Source organism: Littorina saxatilis, linkage group LG9 (assembly GCF_037325665.1).
Source record: "Littorina saxatilis isolate snail1 linkage group LG9, US_GU_Lsax_2.0, whole genome shotgun sequence".
Classification (NCBI taxonomy): domain Eukaryota; kingdom Metazoa; phylum Mollusca; class Gastropoda; order Littorinimorpha; family Littorinidae; genus Littorina; species Littorina saxatilis.
The window spans coordinates 16,024,031-16,035,619 of NC_090253.1; the positions used below are offsets into that span (position 1 = coordinate 16,024,031).

At 42.4% G+C, this 11,589-nt stretch overlaps 1 protein-coding gene across 1 annotated transcript; it reads right to left on the reverse strand.

Moving 5' to 3' along the window:
• Positions 1-3,734: 3,734 nt before the first annotated feature.
• LOC138975408 (sulfotransferase 6B1-like) lies at positions 3,735-11,584 on the reverse strand. The gene is made up of 5 exons (XM_070348083.1): positions 11,363-11,584; positions 9,809-10,135; positions 8,684-8,787; positions 6,974-7,166; positions 3,735-6,319 (listed from the first exon to the last, which is right to left on the reverse strand). The coding sequence occupies exons 1-5, from the start codon at positions 11,580-11,582 to the stop codon at positions 6,207-6,209; spliced, it is 957 nt and encodes a 318-aa protein (XP_070204184.1). The 5' UTR covers positions 11,583-11,584; the 3' UTR covers positions 3,735-6,206.
• Positions 11,585-11,589: the final 5 nt, after the last annotated feature.

An 11,589-nucleotide genomic window follows, 5' to 3' on the forward strand; every position in this document is an offset into this window, starting at 1 on the left:
ATGTGAACCAGAATTTAAAAGCATATTAGATACGTCATTCATTTTGTTAATTGCATGGTTAATGTTAAGGTGGACCACACGAAGACCCTCTTTTCTGGGCCATAAATTTGGACAGCTATTCATTGTGAACATAAACAGTATTCTGGCTTTTGAACGTTAAATAGTCCGAGATATCTACTGAAATCTCTTGATCAATCTGTAACAAATTCGCAGGAACAGAGAAATGTGTCAAACAAGAAAGAATAATTTAGAAACACAATGTGTCAAACAATGACGTTATCAATAAGGTACAATAGGTAAATAAGGCAGAAACTCAACGTCAAGCGTAGAATAACTAGTAAAGAGACAAGGAAATATTTCGGACGACAAACTAAGTAAAACAACTTTCTTTCTATCTTTCTTTCTTTCTTTATTTAGTGTTTAACGTCGTTTTCAACCATTCAAGGTTATATCGCGACGGGGAAAGGGGGGAGATGGAAGAGGGGCAAGGGGGGAGATGGGATAGAGCCACTTGTTAATTGTTTCTTGTTCACAAAAGCACTAATCAAAAAATTGCTCCAGGGGCTTGCAACGTAGTACAAAGTAAAACAACGAAAGCAACAATAAACAAGTACAAAATCGAAAGGCAGATTAGCACAAGAAAACAGGAAAATAAAAAGAAAACGGTAATGTTACCGTTTATAACGATAATAAAGAACCAAACTAAGACTACAAAACTAATGTAATAGACTCTAAACAAGTCTAACACAAAGCACTTGTCATAGGAGTCAATGTTGACACATGTGTCGCCTGGTAACAGCAGCCGCTTTCAAAGCATATAATATGAAAGGGGCGAAAAGCTTGACCGTCCGAACACACTGCTGTCGCTGAAGCCTGTCCAATTAGAGGCAAGACAAGAAAATGTTTCTTCTTGTCTCTTTGTCAAAGAGTTGCTGTGACAGCCTGAAGCACAGCACAGTAAAAACGAAAGATCGATCAGGAGGATAAAGGCCACGAAATCATGCTCACACACTCACAAGGGTAATGTTCGTGCAGTAGCACAATTGTACACAAATTTGCACAGTTTTATCATCACGGCAAATGACACCAATAATGCTGCATTGTCTATTACCGCACACACACACAGTCACACACTTATGGAAAGCCGTTTGGCTCATAACCATTACACGCGTAATAAAAAATAAATACACGCGTAATAAATGATTAATACGCGTGTAATAAATGATTAATGCGCGTGTAATTTATCTTTTTTCTTATGCTATGGAATAGCATAATGATTAAATACACGTGTAATAAATATTTCATACGCGTGTAAGAAATGATTATTACGCGTGTATTAATTATTTCTTACACGCGCATGAAATATTTATTACGCGTGTATTAAATATTTTTTACACGCGCATGAAATGATTATTACGCGTGTATTAATTATTTCTTACACGCGCATAAAATATTTATTACGCGTGTATTAAATATTTCTTACACGCGCATGAAATATTTATTACGCGTGTATTTAATCATTTCGTACACGTGTATGACATTTTTATTCCACGTGCATTTAATCATTTCTTACACGCGTATAAACTATTTCCTGCATGTGTATTTAATCATTTCTTACACGTGCATGAAATATTTATTACACGCGTATTTAATCATTTCTTACACGCGCATGAAATAGTTATTACACGCGTATTTAATCATTTCTTACACGCGTAAAAAATGATTATTACACGCGCATTAATCATTTATTACACGCGTATTAATCATTTATTACGCGTGTATTTATTTTTTATTACGCGTGTAATGGTTATGAGCCAAACGGCTTTCCATACACACTCACATGCGCTCACACACACACACACACTCACACACACACACACATGTAAGAATAATCCAGAAATAGTCGTCACACCCATGAAATTCACTCCACTTGACTAATTACACAAGTGTACACCTGTCCGAGTTGTAGTAGCTCTGATAGTTGGGGGGTGGGAAACAATGTTGAAGATGTGTGGGCATGGGACCGTATGCACGGTGGGGTGGTACTGAGTTTCCGTGTGTCTGAAGCAGGTATGGTGGAGGAAGCATGTCACGCGGGGGCGACTGGAGGGGGGGGGGGGGTGCGTAGTGCCAGACGTAGGGAGGCATAGGATAGGGTCTGACTGCCTGCTTGGACTGGCTGTAGTGCGGGTCGCTGGAATGGTGCAGTGTGGAGACGTCGTTGGTCCGCTGCGCATAAGACGGGGGAGTGTTACGCTGTTCTTGGTGAGAGAGTGGGTGGGGGCGGCGCAGAGGGCTGGTACGCAACATATGCCCCGGTCCCTGGTCATGTTGGCGACTCGGCTGTCCTGTTCCGCGATGAGTCTGCTGGTCGCGGTGATGGTCACGGCTTGACAGTGAATGCTCAGGGGGGGGGGGGGGGTGGGGGGTGGGGGGTCGGCAACAACGGCCCCCTTCGCTCTGAAGTTACCGCAGGCTGGCCAGCATACTTCAGGTTACAGGCAAGGCGGACGGTACTCTGCCGACTCGGGTGAAGGGCGTCCCTGTAGAGGGCCTTGCGGGGGGCGCCACTGGCTGTGAGGAAGGTGTCGGTATGGTCGGTGAACCACACACTCTCTCACACAACTCCTTTCCAGGGAGTGATTTGAGGCCGTGACCGTCTTCCTCAGGTCGTGCTCACCCTTAGGTGGAACAATAGAAGATGCCTGTATAATTGCTGCAGGGAATACTTTCTTCATTAGTTTGAAAAGTCGGGACCACACTGCCTCTGTGATTGTGTTATGTCGGCACGTGTTGACCCCGATGTGGACAATTACTCGTTGAACTTGTTTGGACTGTGGGATGTTGGCCAACCAGTGCGTCAAATCGTCAACACAGAGACCCGACACACTGAGGTTTTGCGATACTTTCTCCGGAAACATGAGTTCTGGTCTAACTGGTCTCATCACCGAGCAGCACACGAGTGGTTGAAGAAGCCACTCGGAACTCGGCCAGCTGTTGTCGCGGAGTTAGGTTTTCAGTAGATAGACTTTTTGTAACAGTCGAGCCCAAACAGTTACCTTGGTTGATAGAGTGAGACTCGACTTTAGCAGTGTCTGGGCCAGTCTGTTGCTGAGCGGAACTTTCGGGAACAGTTGCATTTGCTTCAGATTGGTCGCCCAGCACGGCAAATTTGTTAAACAGTGCGACATCTACGTTGACTGCACGGGCGCCTATGCTTTCTTCTTGCAATAAGACATCTGTGTCTGTCTGAGATTCGAGAGAGAGAGAGAGAGAGAGAGAGAGAGAGAGAGAGAGAGAGAGAGAGAGAGAGAGAGAGAGAGAGAGATAAGACATAAGAAATAAGATCATTTATTGTCCATACAATTAATTACAATGGATGGAAAAGTGTGGTTCATCTGTTCTTAAAACAATCAAACATCATGACAATAACCTTAAAAAACTAAAAAAATCACAACAATAAAACATACGAAGTAAGAATACCCAAAGTACTCCAGACAGGCATGTCCGCCACAACCATACTCCATACTGAGAGAGAAAGAGAGAGAAAGAGAGAGACAGAGAGAGAGAGAGAGAGAGAGAGAGAGTGAGAGACAGAGACAGAGAGACTGAGAGGGGGGAGAGAGGGATAGAGAGAGACTGAGAGAGAGAGAGAAGGTGGGAGAGAGAGAGAGAGAGAGAGAGAGAGAGAGAGAGAGAGAGAGAGAGAGAGAGAGAGAGAGAGAGAGAGAGAATGACAATGACAAATCTTTATTTTACGAGGGTAACAGAATAAGCATAGGTATACATTTTTGCATCTGACCCTCGCCCTAAATCTAGTACTAAAAACTATTATTGGTGAAAGAATAACAGTTTATGTACACGAAGCACATTATACTAGTATAAAAACATTGTAATTCATATTTTAGTAACACCTGCTACTATCAACCGATGTTACCATACACGTAACCAAACTGCAATCAACCAAAAAAGATTTAACGTTACATTTACTAGTACGTCGACCCAAAGGTCTTTGAAGATTACTTCGCCGGCATTTTGCAAGCGAGCCACACGATCTTGTGATAAGTTCATTATCTGTAAAGACTGTTTTATAAGTGTCTGTCTGTCTGTCTACTTCAAAGACCTTTAGTCGACGTACTAGTAAATGTAACGGTTTTTTTTTTGTCTGTAATAAACGTTCCAATTACCTACCATTCTTGTTATATAGTTGCAAGCAAATTAAATGGAGAAGTTGATAAAAAAAAAACAAGTCGCGTAAGGCGAAAATACAACATTTAGTCAAGTAGCTGTCGAACTCACAGAATGAAACTGAACGCAATGCAATTTTTTAGCAAGACCGTATACTCGTAGCATCGTCAGTCCACCGCTCATGGCAAAGGCAGTGAAATTGACAAGAAGAGCGGTTTAGTAGTTGCGCTGAGAAGGATAGCACGCTTTTCTGTACCTCTCTTCGTTTTAACTTTCTGAGCGTGTTTTTAATCCAAACATATCATATCTATATGTTTTTGGAATCAGGAACCGACAAGGAATAAGATGAAAGTGTTTTTAAATTGATTTCGAAAATTTAATTTTGATAATAATGTTTATATTTTTAATTTTCAGAGCTTGTTTTTAATCCAAATATAACATATTTATATGTTTTTGGAATCAGAAAATGATGGAGAATAAGATAAACGTAAATTTGGATCGTTTTATAAAACAAATATTTTTTTTACAATTTTCAGATTTTTAATGACCAAAGTCATAAATTAGGTTTTAAGCCACCATGCTGAAATGCAATACCGAAGTCCTCGTCGAAGATTGCTTGACCAAAATTTCAACCAATTTGGTTGAAAAATGAGAGCGTGACAGTGCCGCCTCAACTTTCACGAAAAGCCGGATATGACGTCATCAAAGACATTTATCCGAAAAAAATAAAAAAAATTCCGGGATATCAATCCCAGGAACTCTCATGTAAAATTTCATAAAGATCGGTTCAGTAGTTTGGTCTGAATCGCTCTACACGCACGCACGCACGCACGCACACACACACACACACACACACACACACACACACACACACGCACGCACACACACACACACACACATACACCACGACCCTCGTTTCGATTCCCCCTCTATGTTAATACATTTAGTCAAAACTTGACTAAATGTTAAAACATTTAGTCAAAACTTGACTAAATGTAAAAAGATGCTTTGCGTGTTGTGCCATGGCGACTGCTGCTGACAATGCAAACAAAACAGGCACTGGTTGCGAATACTTTGCTTAAAAGTTCGAATGTGGAAGTCATTCTGCAGTCATTTAACATCCCACAAAGGAGTCGTTCGAAAAAACTAATTTTCAGGTGCTTGTTTAAGCTTTTTAAGCGTGTGTCTGGGATTACATCATGTGCAAGCATTGCAACACATTTAAATCAAATTTGACAGAGTTTTTCCTATATCCGAGGACAGGCGTGTCAATTAAGGGAGAGAAAACTAATTGCTTATAACCGAGGTTTTCTTGTAATGGAGTCATTCTTATCCGGAGAATATCAAGTGGAAGAAAGAAGACATTCGGTAAGGAAATAAAAAGTCCTGTCTTGTAAGCGATATTTCTTATATGATTGTATCGTATATATGCAAGGAGTGTATGGGTCAAAACCAGGACAAATACCGATGGCTTGTATGCTATATGTATAGCGGATTAAATTCTTGTTCTTCTGGTTCACTTCTGAAGGTTCGGGGGTTCGAATCAATCAATCCCGAAATAATTGAAATATTTAGGCCTGTTTACATACCTGTTTATTTGAAAGCAACAACAAGAAACATGCAAATATCTGCTGGATGAAAATATGCACAGTTATTAATATTGATTGTTTACAAAATTGGATTGCACGCACAATCGGCGTCTGCAAACATATGAAGCAAACAACAAATAATTCTATTCTGGGTTAACAGAAGCTAATTCGGACATCTTATTTGTTAAATCAACATACTCACTCTTGTACACATTCTTTAGATCAAATCATACCTTTTTACATTTAGTCAAGTTTCGACAAAATGTTTTAACATAGACGGGGAATCGAGACGAGGGTCGTGGTGTGTGTGTGTGTGTGTGTGTGTGTGTGTGTGTGTGTGTGTGTGTGTGTGTGTGTGTGTGTGTGTGTGTGTGTCAGAGCCGGAAGCGGAGACACAGACAGTTTGGGTGGTTTATCGTTCGCCATGTTTTAGATGGTGTACTGGATTTTCAGGTCGCAGCCTTTGAGGTTCTCCGGCACAACGCGATCAAACTCCTCGCTCAGTTCCGCGGTGAAGTAGTTCTTCCAGTCGCCAACCTCGCCTGAAACACACGCCAAACATGGACATCACACACTGGACAAAATCACTCGCTGTAAATCTCGGAATCCAAACATACTGATTCACAGCATTCTAAAACGACCTGTTGACATGGTAAGAAAGAAAAGTCCGTTTGAACTGACGTGTCCTATATACCAGTGTCAGGGCTCCCCAATGTGCGTGTCCCTGCGTCCTATACGTACTAGAAGCAGAAAACACGTACTAGAAAATTATGGAGGGGGTCCCGGGACGCACTAGACTTTAAAAGGGCGGGCCCTGGGACGCACTAAATTTCCTTTATTGTGCGTACCGTAGATACTTTTTCAAAATGCAATTGGCTCTATTGTACACAGCACACTAAGCGTGACCACACTGTTTTACAAGTACAGCGGGACTTTTCGGCTTTTTGACACTTGGCACCCTCTTAAATTATGCAGTGGGGGTCCATGGACCCTCTACAAATTAATAGTGGGGGTCCCAGGTTCCTCAAGGAGGGGCGTCCGTGGGGAGCCCTGTCCAGGTTTGCTATTTGAAACATTTAGCTGGCAACGGGACATATTTCTGTTTAGACCGTGAAAGTCTGAGTATACCGAATTACACGCCCTTCAAACACCCCCCCCCCCCCACACACACACACACACACAAAGTGTAAACTCACCTTTCCTGAACATTTTCTTCAATGATCCGTCCTTGAAAATGGGATTGTCTGGGGCCTTGTCCTTGACCTTGACAGTCTCGTCGGCCTGTTTCAGCTTCTTGAAGGAGCACTGGTCAGCGATGTCCTCACACAGCTGGTCACTCGCGTCCACTTTCAGGAACTCCGCCAGCTGCCGGACGCACTTCACAAGATCCTGAAACAAGTCGCGTAAGGCGAAAATACAACATTTAGTCAAGTAGCTGTCGAACTCACAGAATGAAACTGAACGCAATGCAACGCAGCAAGACCGTATACTCGTAGCATCGTCAGTCCACCGCTTACGGCAAAGGCAGTGAAATTGACAAGAAGAGCGGGGTAGTACTTGCGCTGAGAAGGATAGCACGCTTTTCTGTACCTCTCTTCGTTTTAACTTTCTGAGCGTGTTTTTAATCCAAACATAGCATATCTATATGTTTTTGGAATCAGGAATCGACAAGGAATAAGATGAAAGTGTTTTTAAATTGATTTGGACAATTTAATTTTGATAATAGTTTTATATTTAATTTACAGAGCTTGTTGTTAATCCAAATATAACATATTTATATGTTTTTGGAAGCAGAAAATGATGGAGAATAAGATGAACGTAAATTTGGATCGTTTTATAACAAAAATATTTTTTTTACAATTTTCAGATTTTTAATGACCAAAGTCATTAATTAATTTTTAAGCCACCAAGCTGAAATGCAATACCGAAGTCCGGGCTTTGTCAAAGATTACTTGACCAAAATTTCAACCAATTTGGTTGAATAATGAGGGCGTGACAGTGCCGCCTCAACTTTCACGAAAAGCCGGATATGACGTCATCAAAGGTATTTATCAAAACAATGAAAGCATGTTCGGGGTTATCATACCCAGGAACTCTCATGTCAAATTTCATAAAGATCGGTCCAGTAGTTTGGTCTGAATCGCTCTACACACACACACACACACACACACACACACACACACACACACACACACACACACACACACCACGACCCTCGTCTCGATTCCCCCCTCTACGTTAAAACATTTAGTCATAACTTGACTAAATGTAAAAAGGAGCAGCTTAAAAATGTACGACACCTGAAAAACCTCATATTGACCTTAAAACTGAGTGTACGGCAACAACACATGCAAACACAATTTTATTGTTACATGTTTGTCTACCATAATTTACAATTATTATTTTGACATTATTTCAAACCTGTTATATTAAAATCGTCCGCCAAATTTTCATTTGCTTTAAGAGTACGCTTATAAGCCTAGCTTGTTGTGCTCCATTTTCCTAATTTCATGTATGCGGCAATTGTTCCAACGAAATTTATTGAATAAAAACTTGTTTAAACCAACACATGCAAAACCTCATGTTGACCTTAAACATATACGACACCAACACTTGCTACCTTATGTTGACCTTAATATGTGCAGCCTTGCTGCCTAACATCTTACCATATCAACTCGCGTGTGTGCCGGTGTATGTGCTTGTGCTAATGAATAATTATGCTTGTGTGATTTAAAGGACAAGCGCTATGTGTGTGTATGTGTGTGTGTGTGTGTGTGTGTGTGTTTCTGTGTGTGTGTGTGTGTGTATGAGTGTGTGTGTGTGAGTGTGTGTGTGTGTGTGTGTGTGTGTGTGTGTGTGTGTGTGTGTGTGTGAGTGTGTGTGGTTGTGGTTCTTTCAGTATTTACCTTCTTGGCGTCTTCGTAATAGATGTTGATGACTGGTACCTCGGGGTGTTCCCTCTGCCATTGCGTCATTTCCTTCATGTATGCAAAGTAGTCCAAGAAGGAGCCTACAAAAGATGAGACAACATTATGATTGGCTCCGGGCGCGCCCACAAAATGACTCCGTAGGCTGAAGGAGAAAACGACAAGGTCATACAGATTGTGGCACAAAGGCATATTTGAGACTGAGAATCAAACGTGGATACAAGGTTCTAATAAAGACAAATGAATATTGAAAGGCCTGCTATGGAAGATATTTCCCTTACCTACTAAAAAATATATTGTAAAGAAAAACAGGAGTGGTAGCATCATGAAATGGATATTATGCATGCAGGCCATCCGCGGGTATGCAACAACTTCTCACGCTTTTTGTCCATGCCGCAACCAAAGCAAGATTGAGAAATATTGTTAATGCTGCATACTTGAGAGACCACCCATGTCATAAACAAATGATACACTCACATGTGAGAATATTTACATGTACATGAGGTCGTGTCAAACTAGTCTTACAGTGACCTAATTTTCCACTGCTCATGATGGCAAAGACATCGAGACAAACGTCATTTTGGAAACACTTTGCGCTTGCTATTTCCTCCGGAAATATTTTGAGAACTTACACGTCACTCTAGACTTTCTAGAGTGACGTCTTTTTGCTTTGACGTCAATTTTTTCAGAGGCTTTGAAAGAGATCGAGGTTCAATAAGATGCGTCTTCAACTTGGACGCTTCGACTGCGGGACGTTTGCCGGTTTGGAGCAGGAGGCACGCAAGACAGTAACTATGTAGGATAATCAGATTGTGGTGTGATACCAGATTTACATTCGTTGCTTTTTCAAATATTGAAAATAACAATCCTGACAGAGTTTTGAACGGAGATGACAAAGACAGCGGAAAGGACAAACTATTCGGGCATGCAGACAAAGAAAGACGTCGTAAAGAATGAGATGCTTCAAACGAAACAGACCGTGACGTCATTCACACATACTGAGACGTCATTCATGAGGGAAAACCTTTAGCAAAGTCGAGCACACTTTTATCTGCAGCCGGCATGTGGAAATAGAACCTCACACACAGACAAACAGACGCTTACCAGGCGATATTCCACCATGGAGGAAGCCCCTGGCCAAGTCGAGCACCCCGTCATCCTGAAACCCTTTCATCTGCAGTAGGTGGAAGTACATCGACACAGCAACGTCTTTCGGGTTCCGGATGACGTGGACGACACGTGACCTCTTGGTGACCAGCTCCCTGGACAGTTGCCGGGGAAAGAGGTGGGTGTTGATGACCCTTGGCGAGGGCACGGGTTCGAAGTCCTCCACCGGGGTAAACTCCACCATCACCATTTGTTTGGGTCGAGAGTCATGCTCCGCTTTGCCCTTGGCCAGCATCTGGGTCACTTCCCACATCCAGTGGGTGCCTGGGGCAACGCCACGTCAGATTTACAATCGAACTCCCTTTTAAGATCACGAACAATCTAAGAAAACCAGATCTTACAAAAATGTGAGTCTTAAAATGGGAGTACATTTACAGAGTTCATGAACAGGAAATAAGAAAAAACCGGGTCATAAAAGGGAGGGAGTCTTAAATCCGTGGGGAGGGGGGGGGGGGGTCACTGTACGCTATATGCCCACTCCCACTCCGCCTCGCGAAAGCACCGTCTCAGATCTGGCCAGGCTTTTACACGGGATAAGACTTACCCTCCACTTGGTAACTTGCCAAAAATCAATACCCTGACTGCTTGCTGTGGTGAGTTGAAATGTTGATGAAATAATTTCCGAAAAAGGCACCAGTGTCTTTTACAAAATTAATTCTCTAACAACAACAAAAAAACCTCTTTTTTTTTAAATGCCACTGTGCACAGAGAACTCACCGGCTGTTGATTTTTGGTATGTGACCAAGTGGTGGGATGGACTTATCCCATGTTAAAGCCTGGCCAAAAAAAGTGACGGTGAAGCAAAGGGGGCCTTTAAGGTCGGTTCAGGGTGGTCTTAAAGCTGTATGTGAAGTGGGTTAAGAAAAATCGTTATCGTCGTCGTGTCGTTGTCTTCGTCGTACTCAACTCCAACTGTGTTCACTTCGTGAAAATGATTGTACTGACGGTGCCTGCCCCCCCCCCCCCCCCCTTCATTTTTTTTCTTCAAAAATCTAATATTGAACTCTGATAAAATCAGGACCTAATGCAAATTGGGGTAGTCTTGCAGATTTAATAAAATGAAAATGTTACAAAGCAGGATCTTAAAAAACGGGAGGGTAGTCTTACATCGGAGGGTGGGGGGGGGGGGGAGGTGCTGGTGGGAGGGGTGGGGAGAGAGCCCAACAAGTTGTTTTCTCTTCGATTCACTACATACAAAGGTCAGTTTTGATATAACTTCTCATCATGATGTAACCGAGTGCCGAAACACTACGATCACCTCGGGAAGCGAAGTGCAATCAAACAGGATTGAAAATGTTAGGGCTAATTTCTTAGCCCTATAAAAACTGTTATGCAAACCCGAAGGTTTCCATGAACATACAGACAATCGGAAACCACCAGACCCCATCACAAACAGAACTCTACAATCCACAGGTGTTGACTTTAAAGGCCAACAACTCGGGTGCAGAGTCCGCTGAAAGGAGCGGTAGCCTCCCCTGTCACAATACATACCGCATTTTGGAAAAGCAGCAATGACGATATCATCCTCTCTCATAGGCATATTCCTGATGCTACGAACGTGGTCGGCAACCGACATGTTAGCGATGGGGAACCTCATAAACACATCACCGTCCACTGTTACAAAATTAAACGGGCTGTCTTCACCGTCCTTTTCCGCCGGGGAGGACTTTTCGCCGGGAGTCTTCTTCTCCGCTGCACCGTCGTCTGCCATGTTCAGT

Coding starts and splice junctions, on each gene's coding strand:
- LOC138975408 (XM_070348083.1), bottom strand. CDS start 11,582: ATGGCAGACGACGGTGCAGCGGAGAAGAAGACTCCCGGCGAAAAGTCC. Junction 10,136..11,362: donor TGCTGCTTTTCCAAAATGCG/GTATGTATTGTG, acceptor GCGTTGCCCCAG/GCACCCACTGGATGTGGGAA. Junction 8,788..9,808: donor CCATGGTGGAATATCGCCTG/GTAAGCGTCTGT, acceptor CATCTTTTGTAG/GCTCCTTCTTGGACTACTTT.